The following is a 27463-nucleotide window of genomic DNA, read 5'->3' on the forward strand; positions in this document are numbered from 1 at the left end:
TGTAGCTGATGAAGGATCTTTATTGTATGGCTCAATAACAGCAGTTTAATCCCTTCTCATCACAGACTCATATGCAATAAGCCCATTATGAAAACGGCATGCTGTTTGTGTCCAGATCTTATACAGTCCTGTATTCCATAAGCACATTCTTGCCAGAGGTTATAAACAACTGATATTTATGGAAGTGTTGGCATGGGACATCATTGAGTGAATCACTATCTAGCAGTTTGGGCCAAACATGGCTGAGCACACACTGTCTGTCAAGTCATGCTGCTCGTATTACAGCTACACATTTCAAAAAGCGACTTTTAAGGACAAATACAAATAAGCAGGACTATTTAACAGACGTCAAAGAATGTAAAGGATGAACATTTCAACATTTTGTTCATGCTTAATCATGACCCTCATCAAAATAAAAGCACACGCACACACTTACACTCTGTCATGGTCACAGGTAGACAGACCAGTAAATAACATTGAAGAAGAGGAAAGTGAAAGGGAACAGAGCTCGTGCATAGAGATCAACCCGTTTAGCAGCGGACGGAATGACGGGTTTCGGAGGTGATGGCTTCTTGTTGTTCTTGTTCTGTGATTTGCCGGTGGCATCTGTGACCTCTATGGGCTTGCCATAACAGTCGAAGTTTGAGAGTTCGAAATCTCGTGGGAGAGAACCGACAATACTGAAATCATTTGAGCGCAGATCTGATTTAGAAGTGCACACCTTCTTACTGCGGTTTTCCACAACCTATACAAACATGAAACATGCAAAAGTCATTTAGACATGTATCCATCCATCCATCCATCTGTCTATCTATCTGTCCGTCCATCCATCTGCCCGTCTATCTATCTATCTGCCCATCTGTCCGTCCATCCGCCCGTCTATCTATCTATCTACCCATCTGTCCGTCCATCCGCCCGTCTATCTATCTATCTATCTATCTGCCCATCTGTCCGTCCATCCGCCTGTCTATCTATCTATCTATCTATCTGTCCGTCCGTCCATCCGTCCGTCCATCCATCCAACCATCACGACATGATTGCGGTTGGTTACAATTTGTGTACAGAGCATTTGATACAATCTGCCTGTCTACCCATCTGTCCGTCCATCTATCTATTTATCTATCTGCCCATCTGTCCATCCATCCGCCCGTCTATCTATCCATCCATCCATCCATCCATCCATCCATCCATCCATCCAACCATCATAACATGATTGCGGTTGGTTACAATTTGTGTACAGAGCATTTGATCAAATCTATCTGCATGTCTACCCATCCGTCTATCTATCTATCTATCTATCTGTCTGTCTATCTACCATCCATCCATCCAACCATCACAACATGATTGCGGTTGGTTACAATTTGTGTACAGAGCATTTGATCAAATCTATCTGCATGTCTACCCATCTATCTATTTATCTATCTATTTATCTGTCTGAATGTCTGTCTGTCTGTCCGTATGTTTGTGTTGCTGTGTTAATCTGAGTAGTATAGAGAAAAGGTAGTCAAAACCAACAAGTATATTGTCAATTCAGTCAGTTAAATGCAAAATGATAAACGTATGATTGGAACATTATATTTTATTCTAAAAATGACAAGTTTCTCGTGAACTTCAGGGAATCTCCAGGGAAGCAATTTCAGTCATCCTCACAAGACATTTCTCTTAAATATTGTTTGTAATATGACCTCTAACCCTTACACATACACACATGCAAGTGCACACACACTTGTGAACTCCTGTGCTGCTCTGTCATAGCTTCAGGCCTCAGTGCTGTCGGGTCACATTACTCTCAGTCCCCCAGAATCCTCTGTTCTTCTCTGCACCCATGTCCCACTGAGCACGCTCAGAGCAGTAGACTCAATTACAGCCATTTCATCTCCCCATGTACCCATTAACACACATACACACACATTCATCTTATATAAAGAGAAGACATACATCCTTCATAGAGAGAACGCAGTCACACACATATATGTATATGTGAATACAAAATTTTTTCTTCAGAAAGAGAGCACACACACACACATGAATGCACACATTCATCTTACTTAAAGGAATACATGTGCATACTCACACTGACCTGTAGTGTGCTGACATGTATAGGTGTCCCACCAGTACCATTGGCACTGTTAGTTTTGGCTGGTATCTTGCTCTCTTTTTCTATTCTTGCTTTTTCTTTCTCAGCCATCTTTATCTTTTCTTCCGCAATGCGCTTGGGACTGTTCAACATTACCTGGGACACAGCACAAAGACACTTTGACACTTTGGGCCACTTACACAGAACACATTTTTCCATTGTACTGCACTACTTTTCGATTGTTCTTCTATGTAAACACACTAGACCAATGTCTTTAACCATTGCGCTTGTGTCTCATGTCTTTTGCATCGTCTCGTGCATGACGCGGCATTCTAAAAAACATGGCGTTCAGGTTAAAAGAAGTTCAACTTTTAAAAACCTCTTTCTAGATCTTTTGATTTTTTCATTTCACTGACCTGTGTCTCATGTTTTTAACCACAAAAACGAGTTATGCATTTCACAAAAACAATTCTGATATTTGGACACTTTCTGGCTGTCAAACTCAATTAATAATAATTACTCAATGCCTTTTATGCAATTACATCTGTTAGAACCTGAGGAAAACTTAACATTGTGACCTGTTGGTTAACAGTAAATAAAAAATAATATGAAAAATGAAATTCATTCATTTAAGCTTAGCTTAAGTGTCCAAGTAATAGACACATCCAGATAAAATTAAAAAAAATTTAAAATAAAATTAAAATTCAAAAAATCTGACAATAATATTTGTAATGCAGGAGGTTTTCCATTATCACTCCAGTTCAGGTCACTTTTCATATTTCTGCATTTTAAGCACAGAATTAAGAATATATTATTCAGTAATTGCAGAAAGTAAATTGCAGTATTATCTGGCTTTGTGCTCCCAGAGCTGTTACCCTAGTTCTTCAGGATTGATGGACAATGTAACCACAGGAACTGTACATCTGTATCATAGTTCAGGAGGAGTTCATTGCTCCTTAGTAAGGATTTTTCTTGCAGTTGCTGTTCTGCTTTCAGTTTTCAGGCTTTGATTACTGATCTATTTTCTCCTTGAAATGAGTGCATTTCCATCAGCCTTTTTTACTTTCCTATTTAAGGAACAGCTATATAAGACATTTTGGGTACTGGGATAAAGTTGTAAGAGTCGTAGTCAAAGTCAAACACACTGGGATAGAAATCCAGCTAATATGGTCCAAAAAACACATAGCTAAAAGACCGGAGAGAGAAAATATCAGAATATTGCTACATGAACAGAAAGCAATTATTACAAAATGGATAGTTTGAATGGCAAACTGCTTGTTAATCAATACTAGCCTAGAGTTTCAAGAATTATATAAAATATATCAATTATTAATAATATATAAATTATTATTATAAATAAATGTATTAAACATTGGTGTCTTTTATCAATTTAAAGTAAAAAGCCAGAAAAGGTCGTTACTTGCACTGATCTGTACTTTGTGTCATGCCTTAGAACACCGTGGTAAAATTACTGTAATGTACAACCTATTGTGTTTTACTACTTTTAGTGACAGAAGTTTGCCTTAGCAGAAAGACTGGAAATCTCATACAAGAACATACAACATAAAAGATCTATTGTGCAAATGACTTGCACATAAACAACACATACTGTATTGAATGGTGCTGTCCATGGTACTGAACCAGAATGACAACTAAAGATATATATATATATATATATATATATATATATATATATATACGTGTGTGTGTGTGTGTGTGCCTGAAGTTGTATAAAATCATGTGCAATAAATAAAATTAAAATTTTAAAATTAATAAATTAATTAAGAGACCACTGCAAAATGAACAGTTTATCTGGATTTACTATTTATATGCGTTTGTCATGATCCCAGCCTGTGTACCCCTCGTCTTGTGTGGACTTTTATGTCATTTCCTGTTCTGCACCATGTTTTGTAGTTCTTTGTAGTTTTTCTTGTTGATTAGTTTTTTGATTGTTCCCAGGAGTCTTGTTTGGAAATTACCCCTTGTGTATTTTAAACCTGTGTTTCTTGTGTTCCTTGTTGAGTCCTGTCCTACATGGATGTTATGTTTGGTGGTTTGGTGCACTCATTCTGTTCCATGGTTCTCTGTTCTCCATGTTGGATTTGTTATTATGTTTATTCTATTATTAAACTCACTGCATTTGGATTTGTTTCTCCTTTGTTTAGTTCACCCTATGTAACAGTGTTTGAGTAAAATTAACATTTTTGTTTTATTCTATAAACTGACAACATTTCTTCCAAATTTCAAATAAAAATATTGTTATTTAGAGCATTTATTTGCAGAAAATGATAACTGGTCTAAATAACAAAAAAAGATGTCATGTTTTCAGACCTTTAATAATGCAAAGACAACGAGAAAACAATATTCATTTTTAAACAACACAATACTAAAAAGAATTAGGAAGAGTTCAGAAATCAATATTTGGTGGAATAAACCTGATTTCCAATCACAGCTTTCATGCGTATTGGCATGCTCTCTTCTAGTCTTTCACATTGCTGTTAGGTGACTTTATGCCACTCCTGGTGCAAAAATTCAAGCAGCTTGGCTTTGTTTGATGACTAGTTGTCATTTTCTGCAAATAAATGCTCTAAATGACAATGTATTTATTTGAAATTTGGAAAAAATGTTGCCAGTAAACAAAATAAATTTTTTTATTTTACTCAAATACACATATAAATACATTTTGCAGTGGTCTCTTAGCTGTGTGTGTGCATATATATATATATATATATATATATATATATATATATATATATATATATATATATATATTAATTTATTAAAAATTGTATTTATTCAATCTGTACATTTGTGAAATTATGCAAAGAGTATTAAAACAGCATTTCATTTTAATTATGTGTTTTTAGGGTACATACAATGCTACCTCTGAAATATATCTTAGCAAGACAAAATAGTCTGCCAATAGTCACTGTGATTAAAATTTATGTTCAGGAAAATGACAAAAAGGACTGAATACTCCTGTGATGCATGTTTCTCCTCTGTTGGATATTGTCAGCAGAAAAATAAACTAGTGAGAGTGTATTTTAAGCTAGTTTATTTTAACCCATATAGTGTGCTAAAGCAGCTGTTAAATCTGTAGTTCTGCAATGTGCTGAGTGAAGGAAATGTAAATGTTTCAATGCAAGACAACAGCAGACATGTGCATACCCACCTGAACCACAGCATACTCCACAAGAGAGCCAAAACCATACAGCAAACAGGCAATCATCCAGATATCAATGGCTTTCACATAGGAGACCTTAGGAAGTTCAGATGCTAGAGATGTACACTCAGACGAGAGCGACAGAACAGACAGAATACCTAAAGAGAGAGAGAGATGGGGGGAAAAAAAAGACAAATTCCTCATGTAGTTGCATAACTACATAAATCACTTCACTGTGCCCTGATCTTGAGCAGATATCTTGAGTTTCCTTTAATAAAACGCTTGAATTTTAAAACTGACCTGGAAGTGACAGCCATCCCTGGAATGGACAGATGAACAAATGAGAGAAAGGAATGAAGGAGAGGTGGAGCCTATGAGAAGAGGAATATGGAGAGATGAGAGAGGAAAAACGGGTTGGATTTCGGGTAATCATGGGAATGACTGGTGGATGAAGTTCCCAGTGTAAGTGGAAAGATGTCTCTTTCTTCAACATTTTTTTTTACCCCTTTGTGTGTCCAGATGTTTCAATAACTGTATAAATAATCCTAAAACTATTTTATTTTTGAAAACTCACAGAAATTTCAGCATTGGAGTACATAATATTTAAGTCATTTCAAAGCAAGATTAAGGAGGATTATGGGTAAATTGGAGAGGATAAAAAAAGAAGAGAAAGACTCTTGAGAAGAAAGAGAAAGCGAAAGAAGATCGGGTGACTTGCTGCCTTTTTATTATTTTGCACATTAGACGTTACTAGTTGAGGTGGCTCTAGGATTTCAAGAATTTTATTCTTTATTTTTATTTTATTCTGAACAAATATTTTATATTATTTCACTCATTATAATTTTTTTAGTTATTTATAGAAATTGATATATGCTGTCTGATTTGATATACGCTGCCTGATTTGAGGGAGGAGTGTGGGGAGATGGCATCCCCCATCAAAAAGCATTCCCTCTATAAAACCATCTGTCAGATTTATATTCAGTTTGTGTTTTAGTTTTCCCTGTCTGCCTGTTTCTCTTTTTAGTTTCCTTGGTTACTTATTATGTTGCACACCTGTTTTTCTCCCTTTGTATTTAAGCCTTTAGTTCCCATTCAGTCGGTCACGTTCGATGTACGTTGGACAGACCAAGGAATCTCGCTAGAGAGCCCAATCTACTTCTAGTGTAACTAAAACGAGCCAATGCATATTGGCATGCAATCATATGTATCAGATGTTCTGCCACGCAGAGCGGGTATTTAATGAGCAGCAGGTGCGTTGCATCTTCAGCTTTTCACTTTGGAGCCAAACAGTGTTTGTTCCTGTTCCTGACTTGAGGCAAGCAAGTGTCTGCTAGAAGACGAGTCAAGCTTTTTAGTTGAACTTCTCTTTTTTTCAAGTGCGGGCATACAGCACACCAGCAGGGTCGAAGTCCTCTCTTTATTTTCTGTTTATTATTATTGTGTTTCGTTTGCCATTATTGAGCAAATAGCTGTTTTGACAGCGTCAGAAGGCTGTTCTCAAGCTGTTTTTATGGCTGGTAAGTGTAACGAGGCAGGACTCAAGGTAAGATCCATCTGCAGGTTTTATTAAACAGAGTTCGTAGTTAAACTGGCAATGGTCAAACAGTGGCAAACAGGTATGGCAGAGAGCAGGCAGAATCGTAGTCGAGGAACAGGCAAAGAATCAGGGCAGGCAGATATCGTTCACAAAACCAGGAAACAATAAACAATCCAAAAGGTCCAAAGGGCAGGCGGCAGAGATACGAACACAGGGAACAGACAGGATCAGAAACAGGCAGACAGACAGGGTAAATACCGCTCAGAATTGTACACTGGGTGAAACAAGACCTCGCAATGTGTGTGTGTGTGAGTGAGAGTCCTTTATAGTCCCGGTAAAGAGCTTCAGGAGTATGTGGCAATACCTCTCGTTCCTCTTCATGTCGTGTGCCGTCGAGCTGTCAGGCATCTCTAGATGCGTGGTCTCCTTGCCTATTCTCCATTGTATCGCCCTCTCTGGTACACCAGAAGAGGTCTACTTTGGTGAAATAGCTTGGGTGACTTAAGGTTGAGGGTTCTCCTTCGGGGAATCAACCCCCTAGGGCCCCTCCCTCTTTAGCGCATTGCAAGCTGTGCAGCTTCTGGATTGGGTTGCTGGTCCTTCTCATAGGGGAACCTAGCATTTCATTTCATTCATCCAGCTGAGGGTCAAATGTCGATTGCTGCATCAGAGAGAGGGCTGTTATGCTCTGTAAATGAGGGTGACGCTACCCACTGTAATGGTGTGTGCTTATGCTGACTCAGATTCAGAGTTTACAGCCATGCTTTCCCAGGTCTTTCCGGATGTGCATGGAAAACTTGGCAGTATGGAGCTATATTGGTGGCAAAAATATGGAACGACAAAAGTGCCAAAATCTGCATAATGTTTTTTTCCTCTCTCACTACCCTCAATGGTGGGGTGACTGTGCACAGACCACACCCGACCTGCATGTGAGGCCAAGGCTCTCATGAGGGTAGTTCTGAGCCGGGGTTGAGCTGCGCTTGTTGACTAACCGTGATCAAAATCACAGTGCAGGCCCTCAGCCAGACGATGTCCACTTCAGTGGTCCAGAAACGCCCCCTGGCTTACCTTGCGGAGGTGCGAGAGGTAGTCAAGCTAAAAACACTTTCTCGACGCTCCCATCTCACAAGGTGGCTTTTTCGGCGACACTGTTGGGGACTGAGCCCAGCCGTTCTCCTCAGTAGCAGACCGGGGAGCTTCCCCGGACAAACCACTGAGTTCCTCGTAGGCTGCCCCTCAGTCTGCTTGTCGCCAAGGGTGTCGTCCCTGGCAAAAAAAAAAAAAAAAAACTCCGGCACAGCCTGCTCTACTGTGTCCACCACAGGGAGACGACGCCACCCATCTCTGCTGCTGCTTAAGTGGTCAGTGAAAAATCACCCCTGAGACGGGCAACCCAGAGATGGGTGGGGCTGCTCTTCCCCATAGAAGGAGGGCCAGGCAGAGATTTCTTTTGAGATTGTTTCACCACTGGAGTTACAGTGGTAACCAAATTTTTTTTAAAAAAGCTCCTCTATCTCTGGGTTCCAAGATGGTATGGAGAGTAGTGGAAGGCCAGAAACAGCGGGCAACAGCATGCAGTTCGAGAAGGCAACCAAAGCCTCTCCTGCGCCCCCTGCCTAACCGTGGAACCAGGTAAGTGGGGCCTTCGCAAATATGCGTATCCTCCAGTGAGCCTACTTGCATTAAACCTTGTGCAAAGTCAGGGATGACGAAGAACAGGTCCTGCTAGTTATGCCCTATTGGCCCAACTGGACCTGGTTCCTGGAACTCACACTCCTAGCGACAGCCCCTCCCTGGTGCATTCCTCTGAGGAAGCACCTTCTTTCTCAGAGACGGGGCACCCCTTGGCACCTGTGTCCAGACCTCTGGAAACTCCATGTCTGGTCCCTGGATGGTATGCGGAGGTTCTAGGTGACTTACCCCCTTGAGGTACTTAACACCATCACTTCGGCACGTGCACCACCTATGAGACGTGCTTACGCCTTGAAGCGGAACCTGTTCGTAGAGTGGCGATCTTCTCGCCAAGAGCACCCCCAAAGATTTTCGATCAGAGTCATGCTTTCCTTCTTGCAGCAAGGGTTGGAGCATAGGCTGTCTCCCTCCACCCTCAAAGTTCATGCTGCTGCAATATCTGCATACCATGACCACATCGATGGCAAGTCTGTTGGTAAGCACGACCTGGTCATCAGGTTCCTTAGGGGAGGGGACGGTTAAATCCTCCTTGACCCCCCTCCATACCCTCTTGGGACCTTGATCTAGTGCTTTGAGCACTCCAGAATGCTCCCTTTGAGCCCTTGCAGTCAGCAGACTTAAAGATCTATGAAGACTTTGCTGCTGGTTGCATTGGCTGCCATCAAGAGGGTAGGGGACCTGCAGGTATTTTCGGTCGACGAATCATGCCTAGAGCTCGGGCTGGGTGACGGCCACGTGGTACTGAGACCCTGGCCTGGCTATGTGCCCAAGGTATCTACCACTCCCTTCAGGGACCAGGCAGTGAGCCTGCAAGCGCTGCCCCCTGAGGAGGCAGACCCAGCCCTGGCTTTGCTCTGTCCAGTTCGCGCTTTGCGACTGTACATAGACAGAACTCAAAGCCTCAGGACATCAGACCATCTCTTTGACTGTTACAGAGGCCAGTAGATGGGAATGGCTGTCTCCAAGCAGAGGATGGCCCACTGGATAGTGGACGCCATTGCCTTGGCTTACCAAGCACAAGGCGTGCCCTTGTGGGTGGCTTCCGCAGCGTTCCTTTCCCAGTGAAAGGGTACGCTTTCCCATTGTTATCCAATAGTCTCACTGAATGGGTTTTTGGGAACAGCAGTGATCGACACTCTCTGTGTTAGCCCTGTCCCACTGTCCTTTAGGCAAGGGGGTGCAGGAGGCTTGCACAGAGCACTGGAAGGGGGCAGTACCTGTGGCGCTTTGGTAGGATTCCTCGAACGTGACCGACTGAATGGGAATGTCTCGGTTACATAGGTAACCCTCATTCCCTGAAGGAGGGAACGGAGACGTACGTCCCGTTGCCACAGTCACTGTACCCCACTGATGCTGCCACCTAACCTGTTTGGCTCCTCAACGAAAACGTGAAGATGCAACGCACCTGCTGCTTGTTAAATACCCGCGCTGCATGGCATAGCAGCTGATGCATATGATTGCATGCCAATTTGCATTGGCTCGTTTTAGTTACATTCGAAGTAGATTGGCCTCTCTAGCGAGATTCCTATTCGTTGGTCCGTCCGACTTATGTCTCCATTCCCTCCTTCAGGGAACGAGGGTTACCTATGTAACCGAGATGTTCTCACAGCTGGTTCAGTGTAATCTTATTTTAAAATGGTTGTATATTTCTGTATTCCTTGATTTCTCCTGCGTGTTCTTTTTTGGATTTTGGATTTATTAAAGACTATGTTTGAGACTCTTCATCGTCGTGCAATTTATGCAACCATCAGTGACACCACCATCCCCCCTTACCATCCCCATAACAGTGTTGTGTATTATGTAAAACTTCTGCAAATTAAAAATTCTCTATGTATGATAATTAACGAACTATAAGAGTCTATAATGGCAATAGGCCAGTCAGAACTCAATATTGTAATGAGCTGTGCACAAAGTCATGCTAGCTTTTGTCATTTTTTGCCAAATTCAAAATGGCCACGAGAGAACAGTTCAAGCGCATCTTTTGATGTTCTTAAAAAAGAAAAGAACAGAAGGTATGAAATTTCTTTGATTAGTGTTTAATAACATTCCCCTTATATAACATTAGAAACAATAACGAACATAGCTAAAGTGCGTTAAATGAGCATAACCGTGCCTATACCAAACACAACAATACAACTTCAGCTCCATTTGAAGGCTGACTCACCTAAGGGGACTCGGGCTGCACTGGCATCTGGGTTGATCCAGAAGGACAGCCATGATAGGACGACAATGAGCAGGGTGGGAGCATAAACCCCCATCAAGTAAAAGCCCACCTGCCTCCTCAGAGTGAAGATGACTTCTACACATGTATAATAACCTATACATTTTGAGAGGGGAAACAAGAAAATGCATAAATTTATATAAAGTTCTTGAAAACGTTGTACTATATCTTCACCATTTACTTTGCTACAAAATCCTTTTTTTATGCACAGGTTTTATTGTTTTATCCTTGTCCCAGAGTTAGACTTTCAATCTTAAAATATAAAAATCCTCATAAAAACATAACATTAATAATTTAACAATGAGTGATATAAAAATAATAAAAAAAACATTGTACTTGGTTACCAAGGAGACAGCAGTGTCAGTGAGGAGCTTAAGATGAAATATGAGACATGTAATATGATAAAAAAATTCAAGGCACTGTAAGTGTCAAATGTGAACAGAATATTTTTATTGCATGTCATTTACAATCAAGATGTCATTTTGTCAAAATATTTAAAAAGTGTACAAATACTCAATTCTGTCTTTAGGAAGCATAAAAATACTGGCTATGAAATTAGCCTTAGATAAAAGGACCCTGCCATATAATTCCAAAAAATTTTTCCATCACTGTCATTTCCACCACAGAATGTTATAAAACAACAACAACAAACCCCATCATTTTGTGTGAATGTAGTGGAAATTACTTTTTTTTTTTTTTCTGTACACTTCACCAAATTACTGATTCACTAGTGAGCAATACACATTCTTATTTCACTGCTCATGTGTCAGCACTGAGTGTGTGTGTGTGTGTGTGTGTGTGTGTTTGTGTGTGTGCGCGCGCAACCATTTGCAGATTCCCTGAGGAGTTCATCTGTCTCCTGGGGTCACTGTGAAATCTCTGTTGAACAATTAACATCGGTCAAAAAAAACATTAAATAAACTACAACAAAAACAAAATTAAGACAAAATATCACACTAAATTAATCAGAGGAGCACAAACTCTAATTCCCCACATGAAATGGAGCAGAAATTAACTCATTAATGCCAAGATTTTCCCCCAGAAATGCCATACATCAAATTATTTACATATGAACATACTGTGCATACTGTATGGCCATAAATATTCTTTTGCCTTATGTCCTTAAGTTCTTTAATTTATATAATTATTATTATTATTATTATAAGTTATTGTAAGTGTATGATGATAAATAATGATGACGAATAATATACAACAACTTTAGGGATCATTAATATGGAGTTGGTCCGCCCCTTTGGAGCTATAACAGCTTCCACACTACTGGGAAAGCTTTCCACAAGATTTTGGAGTATTTCTGTGAGAATTCTTGCCCATTCATCCAGTAGAACATTTGTGAGGTCAGACACTGATGTTGGATGAAAAGGCCTGGCATGCAATTTCCATTCCAGTTCATCCCGAAGGTGTTGATGGGGTTGAAGTCAGGTCTCTGTGTGGGCCACATTTCAAAAGGAAAAAAAATAAGGGGTTTTGCAAGGTGCATTACTGAAACTGCCAGGTGCATTTCTCAACACTCTGAAGTTGGAAAATGAATTAACCACCATATGCTATACTATCCAGAATGTTGTCAAAAGCTCTTCCCAATGTTGTTGTATTTTTTTCTTTTAACCTTTATAGTCACCTCAAAAAATATTCACAGTGGAAGAAATTTTAGCAAAAGTGCAGTGGGCTTAAATGAATTATGTTTACAACAGGATCAGAATGTAGATAAAGTTGTAGAATAATATATGAAAGATCAATCTGATTTATTAGTATTACAAAAACATTCATTGTCTAAATGTAATAGATACAGTAACACAGACACTCCTGATTACTCTTAGAAGCACAATCGCTAGTGTTCATTTTAAAGCAGTATCATCAGTCATACAAAAGAAGAACAGAATAGTACATATAGAAACACAGGTCTGAACCTCTGACTTGTACATCATGTGGTGATACCATCATTGTGAAAATATCAAAATATGAAACTATGAAAAATATGATTTTTCTGAAGGAGCACAACAAGCTTTGAGCTCAGTGTGACCGTATTACCGTAAAATAGTTAAAGAGATCATTAAGACCAGACTGATGTTCTTTTTATTGTCTTGTTTGTGGTGTGTGTTATTGTAAGTATATGATGATAAATAATGATAATGAATAATATACAGCAACTTCAGTGATCATTGGGCATATTTACATGACCGCGGGAACTAGGGATGCTGAGGGTGCTGCAACACCTCCTGCTGACAGCTGTTTCACTACATTGGAATTTAAGATGACATGACTTAAAATAAAGTTCTGTTTTCACACTTCAGCTTCTCCTAGGCTCCACCGTGGTTCATCAGTCCTCGGACTCCACCAGGCTCCCTCGTCCCTCTGGACCTACTACACCACGGTCTTCCACTCCTCTGGCTGCGCTTCGTCCCTCCATCCCTCTGGATCCAGTGTTGCCTTGCTCCTCATTCCCTCTGGCTCCGGCCTGCCAAGCCCCATCTCCAGCTCGGTCCCGCAAGCCTGCAGTTTCGCCTCCGCCCTCCAGGTCTCTGGTGTCACCTCAAGTCTCCATCTTGCTCATTCCACCTGGATATCCATCTCCGTTGATACCATTGGTCGTCCCCATGGTGGCATTGAGGACCTCTCGACCATGGCTCCTCCCTCCCTCGACTCCACCATAAGCCTCCTTCCTGGATGGACTCTGGGTCCCCATCTGGCTCCTCCCTCCGTCCTCTCCGCTCAGTTTCTCCCTCCAAAACCTCCCTCCTGTGTCCTGCGCTTTGCCAGCCCCTCATCCGCCTCCTGAGCCCCCACCCTCCCTCCTCTGTTGGACTTTTAATTTTTCTATGGCGCCTTGGTGGGGGGTGGGGGCTAATGTCACATGTATGTTCCGTTTTGCATGAGTTCTTGACCTAGTTTTCTTTGTTATCAGTTTTCCTGCCACTTGTTTGTTTCTGTGGTTCCTGATTAGTCCTAACCTGATCGTTGTTCTGTTGATTGCCATTCCTGTGTATTTAAGCCCTCAGTTTCTTCAATCATTAGTCTTGCATGATGTTGATATGGTTATTCTAGTGGTTATTCTATTCTGTTCCTGTGTTCATTAAAACTCATTTTGTCTTCATTTCCTCTCGTCTTTTGTAATATATACACAGCAAGTGTGACTGCTGGTTGAGGACCAGCATGTCTCAGAACTCATTTGACACTTATGCATGTTCATGCAGACATTGGTGAAAAACTGAATATAGAGGTCTTGATTTAAGCATTCATATGTATAAGGGGCCGTCAACACAGAACGCGTTTTTCCATTCCAATGTGCTACTTTTCCATTGTTTTTCAATGTAAAAGCACTAGACGGATGTGTTTAACTGTTGCTCTCATGTCTTTTACAGTGTCTTGACACGCATGACACAGCATCCTAAAAACATGGCGCTCATGTTAAATAAGTTCAGCTTCTAAAAAACTTGTCTCGAGACCTTGCGTTTTTTCCTCATTCCACTGCCCACGGCAATGGGCATATATACTATATGGACAAAAGTATTGGGACACCTGACCATTACAACAATAGAGACTGTAATGACTTCACAATCTAAATACATAGACATTTAAATGGAGTTGACATTTATTACATGTAAGGGGCCTAGCGCAACCCCTGAAAAACAGCCCCTACCATTATCCCTCCTCCACCAAACTTTACAGTTGGCAAAATGCAGTCAGGTATGTAACTTTCTCCTGGTATCCGCCAAACTCAGACTCACCCATCAGACTGCCAAACAGAGAAGTGTGATTCGTCACTCCACTGAACACATTTCCCCTTTTCCAGAGTCCAATGGCGGTATGCTTTACACCACTCCATCCAATGCTTGGCATTATACTTGGTGATGTGAGGCTTGCATGCAGCTGCTAGGCCATGGAAACCCATCCCATGAAGCTCCTGCTGCACAGCTTTTGTACAGTAGAGCGTTTGTGACTTTTACCCACCATGTGCCTCAGCACTCAGTGACCCCACTCTGTGACTTTACGTTGTCTTCCGCTTCGAGGCGGAGTTGCTGCTGTTCCTAAATGTCCAGGGAATATCTAGCAGAGATGAAATTCCATGAACTGACATGTTGCAAAAGGTGGCATCAACAGTACCACGCCTGAATTCACTGAGATCTTCAGAATGACCCATTTTTTTCACAAATGTTTGTAAATGTTCCGTGCAGAGCATCTCTTTTCTCTGTGTGGAGTTGGACTTGGTCGCTATGACAGCACATCTCTCAGGAGTGCATCATTGGGCATCATTCTTTACTATTCACTGACCTTAGATGCTTAGTCAACTCTGTAAAGCTGCATTCTTTCAACTTAACCGTATTGCCAAGCTCCGTCCCTATGTCAGCCCAAAAGATGCTGAATCATTAGTACATGCATTTATCACATCTCACCTCAATTACTGTAAAGCTCTTTTTTTTTTGGACTACCAGAGAACTCTATCTCCCTGTTCGCAACATATTCAAAACTCTGCCGAAAGAATGTTAACTTACACTAAATGGTCTGCTCATCACTCCTATTCTATTTAACATCCACTGGTTACCTATGTCTTCTCGTATTATTTACAAAATTGTTTTTCTTACCTTTAAGTCACTCAATGGTCTTGCTCATTGGTCTAGCATTGCGATATGCAATTGCAATCGCTCATGTTTTGGACTGGGTAAATTGTCTACTGTCCATTTTTTCTTTCTTTCTTTTCTTAACACCATACCAGCTTCTATGGCTATATTCATGGCGAGAGAGATTTAGAACTAAAACTAAATTTGGATTTACTTGGTTAAAAACCTCTTCAAAAGAATCAACAGAATAAAACAATTTTCTTAAAAGGGTAGAAGTGTTACAGTCCAGTAAAATATGTTCAATGGACAGTGGATTCAGGCAAGATGGACACTTTGGATAATTTTCTCCTGAAAGTAAAAATTTATGTGTTAGTCTTGAGTGTCCTATCCGGCATCTTGTATAAACAACTTGATCCCAGTGATTATTAAAAGGGAATATATTTTTTGTTCCAACATCCGGATTTAATTCATGTAGTTTATTGTTTAAGCACTGATCTACTGTCCATTTAAGTGATTATGTGTGAAATGATTGTTTGTTCCTTACTGTAAAGGCGCTTTATAAATTTAAACTCTTAAATTTAAGAGTTCGGCCTGGTATACTCTCACATTGTCCTGAGACCCTGGCCCGGGTACGTGGCCAAAATTCCCAATACTCCCTTCAGGGACCAAGTGGTTAAACTGCAAGTGCTTCCTCATGATGATGGAGACCCAGCCCTGTCTCTGCTGTTCCCAGTGTGTGCTTTGCACATATACCTGGACCACATGCAGAGCTTCAGAAGATCTGATCAGCTTTTTGTCTGCTTCAGAGGTCAGCAGAAGGGGAAGGCTGTCTCCAAACAAAGGATGCCCCACTGGATAGTGGATGCGATTCGTCTGGCTTACCAAGCCCAAGGCGTACCTTGTTCCCTTAGAGCTCAGAGCTCGCTCTACCAGATGCATTGCAGCCTCTTCAGTCCTGGCAAATGGTGTGTCATTGACAGACATCTGTAGAGCTGCGGGTTGGGCTACACCCAATTACTTTGCGAGGTTTTGTTTCTTCCTGAGTTTTGGGTACTCCAAAGGAAGTCCCTACCAGGCACATTACTTGTGGCATGCCCCTTTCAGGTGAACATTTGTAATCTGGCTAGTGCTCCGTATGTAGTGGTTCCCTAATGGTGACCCCATAAGATGTATTCTTCTACTGTTCAATTTCCCTATTGGCGAACCCTGTGTCTTCCCCTGGATGGAGCTAGCTCCGCCACCAGTCCAGGTTGCCGGTAGTCTCCCCCTCATCAGGCGGAGCCCTCCACAGGGACCCTTTGTAGTACTCTCCATCTGGTCAGTCCTTAGGATGTATTTTCCACATTCTAGCCTCCCCCTTTGAGTAGAATGTGGTCTCCGCAGTATTCCTTTCTCAGGAGAGAAAAGAGAACACTTCCCCAACGTAAATGAGCAGATGCACGGCACTCATTTATACCTGTATGACGGGGGAGTGGCATGCAAATTCCACTCGCCGATTTTAAATGGCCTTTTCTAAAGTATCAGAGGTGTTTAGGGCTCCCAAGTGCGACCCCTAGTGTCATCACATCAACACCATGTCTCGTTCCCTCTATCAGGGAATGGAGGTTACAACAGTAACCCAGACATTTTTTTTTACATTTATAGTCACTTCAAAAAATATTAACTGTGGAAGAAACTTTAGCAATAGTGCAGTGGATTCAAATGGATTATGTTTACAACAGGATCAGAATGCAGATAAACAAAGTTGTAAGACAATTTATGGCAGATCACTCTGATATATTAGCAGTACTAAAATCATTTATAACCTATATGTAATAGATAACACAGACACTCCTGATTACTTCTTAGAAGCTTTAGAGTGTTCATTTTAAAGCAGTATCATCAGTCATACAAATGAAAAACAGAACAGTGCATTTAGAAACGCAGGGCTGAACCTCTGACTTGTACATCATGTGGCGATACCATTGTCACTGTGAAAATATCAAAATATGAAACTATGAAAAATATGATTTTTTTTTCTGAAGTAGCACAAGTTTTGAACTCAGTGTGACTGTATTACCGTGAAATAGTTAAAGAGATCATTAAGACCAGACTGATGTTCTTTTTATTGTCTTGTTTGTTGCGTGACTGTGTTTGATCATTTATATGAAAGTGTGTGAAGGTACTGCTGTCTATGTGTGTCTTCTTAGCGAGTTACGCTCATGCTGTTCTCTTATATAAGAAGTGAATAGTGTATTATGTAATAGATTCCCACAGGAGAAATACACTCCAATACTTCTAAAGCTATACTTTATTTTAAAGGTAACGAATGTGAGTATGTTTGTTTACGAAGGGGGGGAAAATGTACAGTCAGCAGGTTATTATTCCAAAATAAGGTTTTTTAATCACCCTGAAAGGATTTGTTTTGCAATAATGACCCGTTGACTATACACTATACCCCTTTTTACATGAACAAATAAATAAATGTATATGAAATTTTTATTTGAGTTTAAATTAAATTATTATCTGAGAACAAAGACATTGTGGGGTGCTGTTAGAGACATTAAACTAGTACATCTGGATGTAGAAACAACTACATAGTTTAGCAGCCAATATAGAAAAATATTTGACTAATCAGAATCCAGTATTCCAGACAGTCATGTAAAAAAAGTTTAATATTTGCCTGCACACACACACACACACACACACACACACACACACACACACACACACACACACACACACACACACACACACACACACACACACACACACACAGCAGGACTTCTGACACATTCTCTTTTTTTCCAATTAATTTTCCTTCAATTCAAAAGATTTTAAAAAACAAAAAAATAAAAAATAAATATTAGGGCTGTGAAAAAGACTGAAAACGCTAAGTACCTTTTACTTCAAATCCAGTATAATGAGTTAAAAGGGAACACTTCAGGTTTGGTATTGATACCTTACTGATAGTGTGGTGGGGGAACGAACAGTAAGATAAATAAGGTTGAGAAACCCTGAACTGCCAAAGCAAGATATTCGTACAAGACTGTCACACACAAATATAACTACACACATTACATGGCAAACATGCTGTGCACAATCTATAGCAACATTAACAGTATCATTATCACTAACATCTCTGCCAGTCTGCCTCAGGCTCAGAGTGCAGCAGAATCTAAGATAGCTATATCTATGATTTGTGAATAAAGCACAAGATTGGCTATGTTCAGAATCAAATACCGTTTGCTATATACTGCACAGTACAGTATATTCCAGAGATAGTATGTGAGACAGTGTGCAATATGCAATACTTACATTTCAAGCACTGGCAACACCTATACAGTTCAGCTCAAAAGTTTACATACCCCTTGCAGAATCTGCAAAAATGTTAATTGTTTTAACAAAATAAGATTCTATTAACAAAATAAGTCCTATTAAAGCGTTCACCGCGCTCTCCCAGCTAATCAGGTGCCAGGACATATTTCAATACCAAAGAGGTCTGCACTCTAAAAAACTTTAATTGAGATACACAGGAGATAAGGAGATAAGCGATCTAAAATTCTAAGCAATCACTTTAGTTCAAGAGGATACCCATACACTTGGTTTAAATCAGCGTTTGATAAAGTTAAAAATTCTAAAAGAAGCCAATTATTATTATTAAATAACGACCAAAGAAAACAAAAAAAACAGTTTTCAGTAAATTATATTCTTACTTACACTAAACAAAGTTACCAGATAAAATCTATTGTTAACAAATATTGGTTCATTTTGGCTTCAGATCCGTCATTACAAGATGTTTTTAAACATCCTCCAATGTTCACTTACAAGAAATCTCAAAACTTGTCAAACAAAGATGTCGTATTTGATGATAAAAAAGCATACATACAAGGGTGTTTCCCATGCCGTAATTGTACATCATGTTCTTCTATTCTGAAATGCAAACGTTTTACATGCTCTTCCACACAAAGAGTTTTCCATATAAAATCATGTATAACATGTTCAAGTAAGAATGTGATTTACCTGCTCCAGTGTCCATGTCCATTAGGGTATGTCGGAAAAACATCAAGATCTTTGAGAATTCGAGTCAGTGAACATAAATCAGCTATTCGCAGACACGATGTAACCTCTCTGACTGCCAGACATTTCATTTCATTTAATCACCGTATTGAACAACTCACTTGTGTAGGTATTGAGATAGTAAAAAATTCCCGTTGTGGTGGCAACATTAATAATAAACTCTTGAGAAGAGAAGCTTTTTGGATGTTCAATTTAAAAACCATGTCTCCTGTAGGTTTAAATGAAGATTATGATCTTTCTTGTTTTTTTTATAAATTTTTTTTTTTTTTTTTTCCTTCGGGTACAATGTTTATGAACGGCTATGTTGCCTGATGTGTTATTGTTCCCATTTACTTTATTATTTCTTGATGGAGCTATTCTGGTGTTTATTTGTTTTTTGAAGGAGCTATTCTGGGGCCCGTTTCAGAAAGGAGGTTAAGTAAAAACTCTGAGTATGTTAACCCTGAAATCAGTTACCATGGTAACTTACTCTGTGAACCTAACCTGGTCGGGAGTAGGTTTTCTTCGGAGTTTCCTTCGGTCTCCTCCCCCTTTTTAAAGTGCAAGTGATGTTTAAATAGTTAATAGTTGCAAAAATGCTTTTCGTACGGAGTATTTTTTGTCCTATTTCAAGTACAAATATCTAAAAATTCTTAAATCAAGATGGATTTTGCATATACGAAAATGATATATGATATTTAGTCTTGTTTCCTGGGGGGATCTAAATTAAGTGCATTTTACTTAAGTAAAAAGATCAATATCTGCCAGTTTGGTAATAAAAATAATCTTAATGCAAACGGTAAACAAGATTATTCGGAGTGTCTATTACTAAGTACAAATTTACAGTAGTTCCGCCCACTAACGTCAGACCAGGTTAAAATTGGTGCACGTTCCTGTGGTTGCAGTGGTGTAGGCAGTGTGTTCGATTCAGAGAATTTATTTCTGGTGCGATTGACTGGGTTCGAATCCGCCTTCTGCCGAGCTCGCTATTCTCCCTTTTCCCATCACATATCACATCAGAAAGGCATTTATTTTCAATAAAAATGAAGAAAATGTTCTAAAAGTGGAAGTAAATTGCCTAACAAGTGTTTAATAATAATGAAATAATTTACACTTTCATTATTGCATCTTGTTAAATTATTATTTTTTTTCTTCTTCTTTTTTTGCATGTGGGATACCATGAAAATGAATATTAGTTCAATAACTTACTGTTCTGCCAGTTTTCACCTTTGATATTATAACAGTGATAAGAATTAAACTTGCATTGACCCAGAAGTATGCGGACGTCATTTTGTCACGTGCTGTTGCCATGGTGAATCGTAATATCGGAGCTCCATTAATGATGGCTTTTCATAGTTGTGGTGCACGCGCTTAACTCAGAGTCAACCTACTTAGAGTCAACTGAACCAACTCAATTCAACTGTTCTGAAACAGAAAACTCAGAGTTTCCCAATTCAGGGTAAGTCAACTCAGAGTTCAAGTTTTAACTCAGAGCTGGTTTAACCTTCTTATTGAAACGGGCCCCAGGTGTCTTGGGAATCATTGTTGTGTTTATTGTCAGATGTGTTTTTCTGTCAGATGTGTGATTACTTTTGGCATTATTTAATTGTGACCTGTTATGGACTTGAACCAAGCGGCAACCTCCCCCAGTTTCTTGTGAAGCCAATACGGAAGTAACTTAAACTGAGATTCATTGACTGGCCACTAGGGACAGGCTGCAAAAGGGAGCAGAATCTCATTGACCATCATGTTAAAACAGCCAAGTTTACAGCAGAAAAAAACATGTTTACACTCTGGTTCAAATTGTGTTTTGGTCTATACTGCTAATTTTGCCTTTCATGACAACTCTGAGGGGGGTGAATTAATATAATTTAAACTCATCCGTTTAAATTATATTAAGCCTTAAAGTTCTGCATAATTAAGGGCGTGGTCACTTGAGTGACAGGTGGATTGGCGCTGCTGTCTGTGAGCCGTCATGTTACCTCAGCTAATTCCAGCCGCTGAATTTGGCATCTCAGCCGTATTTGTGCCTTTTTTCTGGAATATTATTATATACAATATATGGCTTGCTGCATACTTGAGACAGATTTCAGTCTGTGTACATGTGCTCGCATGTGGAACACACGTTGTTGGATCGTTGTGGCATTGGCTAAAAGTTTTGTTCCTGAGATTTACTACAATGACAATACCAGGAGGATATACAACTCCGACAGCACTGCTTGGATATTATAACTAAAACTGCTGCACTATTTTGAAAAATTATACTTTGGACACGTGCTCATTAGTTTGAGAGAACATTTGAGAGTTATACAGATATCTGGTACTGTACGTATAGAGTTTTACATTATAAACGATGCTCAGATTGCATCCTTTTTTGAAGAACGATGATGGAGAGCAAATCATTCCTTAGATATGTAATGCAAACGATGGATAGTATATAAAGATTTCATGGATTTAACGCTTTCATGAACAAAAAGTAGTTTTTTTATGTTTTCAAATTGACATTTTACCCAAGTGCAACGGATTGGATTCATCTCGCGATCTCTTTTTCATTAAAGATATGAAGTCCCAGTAGATTTTTTTGTGTTATTTGCACACCCCACACAAATTAATTAGCTTACTGGTGTTAGAGCATCTATAACGTTATCTTAAAAATCACCGTAGATTAACAGTAAAACTTTAGTACTTTCTAATGGTATTGTTATCTTTATTAATATTTTAGATAGTATCTATGCTAGGCGGGCGTGGTTTCAGCAACAAGTCGCATGGGCTCCAACTACATCCCGCCTCTTTGCCCATTTTCAGTTATCCGTGAGTGACGTGCGGTCACGTGCAGCTAAGATGGCCGCGGCCTCATTTACGCGTCAAAACTGCTGTTCAGAACTCTATGGGTGACGTCACGGACACTACGTCCATATTTTTTTACAGTCTATGACTTGAACTGAAGCCTGTGGACTGATTGTCTGATTGCTTGAATCATGATTGTGAGCACCTGTGGATTTATAGTGCATTTTCCATATTACTATTGAGAGTGAATGAAATTGTTACAATGACGAAGGCGAAGAGACGAAACGTTTGTCATCTTATCTCCTGTGTATCTCAATTAAAGTTTTTTAGAGTGCAGACCTCTTTGGTATTCTTTATTTAGTACTGTCCTGAAAAAGCTATTTCACATTACAGATGTTTACATAGTCCACAAAACAAAACAATAGCTTAATTTATAAAAAATGACCCTGTTCAAAAGTTTACATACCCTTGATTCTTAATACTGTGTGTCATTACCTGGATGATTCATGACTGTTTTTTGTTTTTGTGATGGATGTTTATGAGTCCTGAGCAGTTCAACTGAGCTCTGTTCTTCAGAAAAAACCTCCATGTCCTGTAAATTCTTTGATTTTCCAGCATCTTCTGCATATCTGAACCCTTTCCAACAATGACTGTATGACTTTGAGATCCATCTTTTCACACTGAGGACAACTGAGGGACTCAAACACAACTATTAAAAAAGCTGCAAACATTCACTGATGCTCCAGAAGGAAACACGATGCATTAAGAGTCAAGGGGGGGAAAACTTTTGAACAAGAAGATGATATGCAAGTTTTTCTTTTTTGTTTAAAGATCATATTTTTTATTTAGTACTGCCCTTCGGAAGCAGCAAAAGATACTTACATGTTTCCCAGAAGACAAATAAAGCACAATTAATCCTGTTCATCCAACTCAAAAAGTTTACATCCCCGGCTCTTAATGCATTGTGTTTCCTTCTGGAGCATCAGTGAATGTCTGCAGCTTTTTTAATAGTTGTGTTTGAGTCCCTCAGTTGTTCTCAGTGTGAAAGATGGATCTCACATCATACAGTCACTGCTGTAAAGGGTTCATACATGCAAAAGATGCTGGAAAAATCAAGAAATTTGCAGGACATGGATTTTTCTGAAGAATAGAGCTCAGTTTAACTGCTCAGGACAAACAAGGGACTCATGAATATCCATCACAAAACAAACAAACAGTCGTGGATCATCCAGGTAATGACACACAGTATAAAGAATCAAAAGTATGTAAACTATTGAATCTGGGTCATTTTTATAAATTCAGCTATTTTTTGTCTTGTGGACTTTATGTAAACATCTGTTATGTGAAATAGCTTATTCAGGACAGTACTAAAAAACTAACATGCAATTTTTATGATCCTTCTTATTTTGTTAAAATGATTAACATTTTTGCATATTCTGCAAGGGGTATGTAAACTTTTGAGCTCAACTGTATATATACACTATGTACATGTATGTATGTGTCGTTAAATCTCGTTAAATATGGCAAATGTCATCTGTGTATGCCATGCATACAGACAATTCACATACTGCATACTGCAGAAATAGTATGAGTGATATGGTAGTATGGTATTCCAATGAAATCTAGGGTATGGGAACATGAAGTGAAGTGCATGGGAACATACAGTTCCCAAGAAATGGATCAGGTGTTCAGAGCTTGATGAGATAATAAAAGGTGTTCAGGCATGCAAGATTTAACATTTAAAAAGAAGCTTCATAACCACAACATTCATTAAAAAGGAGAAGCGTGATCAATCCAAGAGTTTAATGCTACAGTAAGACTCTGGCTCTGATGCTGAGGCCATTCTGCCAAGCTACCGATCTCAGAGGTATTGATTCATTTGAGTCGGAATTAGGAGTGTAAAAGAGGTATGAGCTCAGCGATTTCACACGTGTGTGTGTGTGTGTGTGTGTGAGAGAGAGAGAGCTGTTCTTGAGTTGTTGCCTTTCTGAACACTATGTCCTCTATCTGTGTTGCCCTCCTTTAATATGTATGCAAATATGAGTGTATATGTCAATCCGTACCTGTTCCCGAGTAGAACTTTGTGCAATTTCCATACTTGATGTCCTCTTGCTTTACATCAAACTGTGGCAAAGCAATCTCATCCATCTGAACAGGGTCTCCAGACTGCCACATAAACACCAGGTCCTTTGTGGTGTAGCCAACTACGCACACACACACAAAAACACACCACATTAAGATGGCTGTTTTACCTCATTTTCATTTTTATTTCCATCTCTTCAAATAAACAGTAGTTTCATTTCATAGCAGGAGCACCAGCGTGTGTGTTCACTTACAGCTCTCTAACTGCATCTTGCAGAGCTGTGTGTCCATAGGAAAGAGTGTTAGATCCAGAGGGCAAGACAGAGTAACAGACAACCTGGAAAAAAAGGAAATTTACGTAAATACATAGCCAATTTTTCCAGAGTTTAGAACAGACGGTATGTGTGCAAGAGAGAGAATGTGAAGAGAGGATAGACACACACACACACACACACACACTGCAAGGTTCATTAGCCCTGGGTACATGTGGAGCAGCAGTAGCAGATGAGAGAGAGAGAGAGAGAGAGAGAGAGAGAGAGTAAAGGAGACTATGGGGTGGGATTCTCACCCTAAGGCTCTCTCTCTTTCTCTCTATCTCTCTCTCTCTCTCACACACACACACATACATACATACATGGCAAAGCAAAGATGTAGCATATTCTCTCATCTGCCACAAAGACTCTTTCAGCTTGAGCAAATAACCATGGATTCTAACATTCTGCTATCTAAATATGCTGCAGTTAAAGATCAGAGGCAGAATAAATAGCATGATGGAAACTGAAAAAGATAAATATACTGGAAAACTTTCAAATGATAAACATGAATGTAAGAAGAAACAGATCAAGATTTTAACAGATCTTTCAGCAAAGGAAATGTAACAAGGACACATTGCTAGAGGTGCAATAAGCATTTCATACAGTAAATGTGAAACGAGTCAACTCCAGGGCCAGATTTGAAATGGAGGGATTTTTTATTTAACATTTGACACATGATTTATGTTCTATTATATAAGCAGTATAAACAGTTTTTCTTCATATTTATCTTTATATCATCCTACTGTATATACAAAATATTTACAATTACTACAAATACAGTTTAGACCTTATTCTAATGTAGGCCAACTGCTGCAAACTATTTGGTAAATAATGCATTAAGCACTGGCTCATTGATGTTCTTTGATATGAAACTCTAAACCTTCTGAAACATCATAAAGAGATTACATTATTATTAGATTTGAATATATCATATGATTACATTATTAGATTTGAATGATACCATGTGATAAAAAAAGTTCCAAGGATGGTGACTGCTTTAAGACTGCATGGGAAGCCTGGCTTACTTTAAAATTTAATTTAAAAAAAAAATGCAGCAATGTCAGTCATCTACACTACCAATCAAAAGTTTGGGGTCAGTAAGATTTTTAATGTTTTTTTTAAGTCTCTTATGCTCACCAAGGATTGGTGTATTTATTTGATTAAAATTAGATTAAAAACAGTAATACTGTGAAATATGATTACAATTTAAATGAATTTTAATATAATTTAAGAAAAGCTGAATTTTCACCATCAAAAAAAGCTGAATTTTCAGCTTTGATTTCTGAAAGATCATGTGACACTGAACCTTGAGTAATCAAGGTTCAGTGTCACATGATCTTTCAGAAATCATTCTAATATGCTGATTTAGTGCTCAAGAATAATTTCGTATTAATGTAAAAGTATTCATTTCTTTAAAAAAATTTAATTTCACTGTTTAGTCATAGTTGGAGAAGCAGATTTTAGGAGCAACATTGCATACATGGAAGCACTCAGTCTAGAAAGCACAGGCTACCACTGATGTAATAGTGCTGAAGATCAATGTTATGTTCATTCCCTATTTTTTATTATAAATCAGTTTCAACTGGTAATAAAAATCTGTGGTCATAAATGCACACCTGGGATTGCACACATTCTATCTAAATACTATATAAATAAAAACTGTTGCTTGGTCACTGTAAATGGTGTAATGACCTATATTACATGGCGGAGAAATTGTTTATACTGATTACTATTAATATTGAACATTGGTGTTTTTATTATCATATTGCCACTGTATTATTAAAACAATAACCATGACCGTGACCTACCTCATGCTGATGAGGACGTCTCCATTGCGAAAGATGAACAGGAGTATGTTTTCCTGTGTGACGTCATGAAAATTTGCATTTTTTTCATTGGCGAAAAACAGATCTGGCTTCCACAGGCACTGGAACATTTTTGGATCAACCGTCAACGCATCTGACTTAAAATCAGCTGGCAACTTCAGACGTGGATCATTCCAGCGCTGACGCAGGAATATATTTATACGGTAATCCTGAAACACAGGTTGTCTTGGTACAATGTAGTATCAACAGAAGCAAATATATTTTGTAAATCAATCAAATGTAAAACATTTAACAAGATTGTGTGCCTACATGACTAATATGGAATAAAAAAGATGCAAAGAAATAATATTGGGCGAATATAATATACAGTACAAGTAAATTAGACACACACACTAACTAATAGGTTTTTTTTCTAACCATTGTCGTCTCTTGAATCGACCCAAAGCTGTTGATGAAGATGTTTACTTTATCCTCCACTGGGACACCTGCAAACACATGATTGCAACTCTTTCAGAGCAATATAGTCATGGACATCATCCATGTGTGTAGGATAAAAGCTGTGTGCTATTCTCAGATTCCCCAAAGTGCAAAACAAATACTCTCAAATGTGAAAATATTTTGTGCTTCACTGAATGTAACAACTTGAAACCGTAGCAGAAGCCCATTGATCTAACAGTTTCGTTATGACATATTCTTATCCTACTGGGTTCGGAATGACACATTCTAAATCCACAGGGTCTTGTGATCCTCAGCAGCACGACGGAGGAGAATTTCCAATTACTCTGTACAATACACACTCTGCCATTCTCTGACACTGTTATTAAATTATCGCTCTAATGAGGTCATCCATTATGTTATTTGTGACTTTTTGGAAAAAAAAGTGCAAGTAGTGAATTTTATAGTTGTTTTATGAACTTGCTAGAGGTCTGAGAGGTTTGGTAATCAGGGTATGACACAAATACAAAAAATGCTTCACTAAAATACTATTATAAATCAAAGACCACTGATCTGAACCTAAAAGAATGTTGTCATATGATTTTGCAACCAATGTAATCTGACACATTTCAGAGTAAAAGAGGATATTTAAAGTACAAAAATAAAGAGAAAAAAATCAATAGGAAAATGTAATGCCTTAAACTGATTAACATTACC

At 39.0% G+C, this 27463-nt stretch overlaps 1 protein-coding gene across 3 annotated transcripts in view; it reads right to left on the minus strand.

The window, feature by feature from the left end:
* glrba (glycine receptor, beta a) overlaps nt 1-27463 on the minus strand; it is a 32210-nt gene continuing 4747 nt past the window's right edge. The window contains exons 4-11 of one of the 3 annotated variants that reach the window (XM_048197619.1): nt 26729-26796; nt 26294-26520; nt 24426-24508; nt 24153-24293; nt 10634-10786; nt 5250-5398; nt 2081-2233; nt 1-745 (exon numbers count right to left, since the gene is read on the minus strand). In XM_048197619.1, the coding sequence (XP_048053576.1) occupies nt 449-745; nt 2081-2233; nt 5250-5398; nt 10634-10786; nt 24153-24293; nt 24426-24508; nt 26294-26520; nt 26729-26796 (1271 nt within the window). In that variant the 3' untranslated portion in view covers nt 1-448. Of the gene's footprint in view, nt 746-2074; nt 2234-5249; nt 5399-5540; nt 5612-10633; nt 10787-24152; nt 24294-24425; nt 24509-26293; nt 26521-26728; nt 26797-27463 lie in introns of those variants that run through there. The other 2 variants (XM_048197618.1, XR_007185894.1) reach the window with 2 other exon arrangements.

Source organism: Megalobrama amblycephala, linkage group LG7 (genome assembly GCF_018812025.1).
Source record: "Megalobrama amblycephala isolate DHTTF-2021 linkage group LG7, ASM1881202v1, whole genome shotgun sequence".
Taxonomy (NCBI): domain Eukaryota; kingdom Metazoa; phylum Chordata; class Actinopteri; order Cypriniformes; family Xenocyprididae; genus Megalobrama; species Megalobrama amblycephala.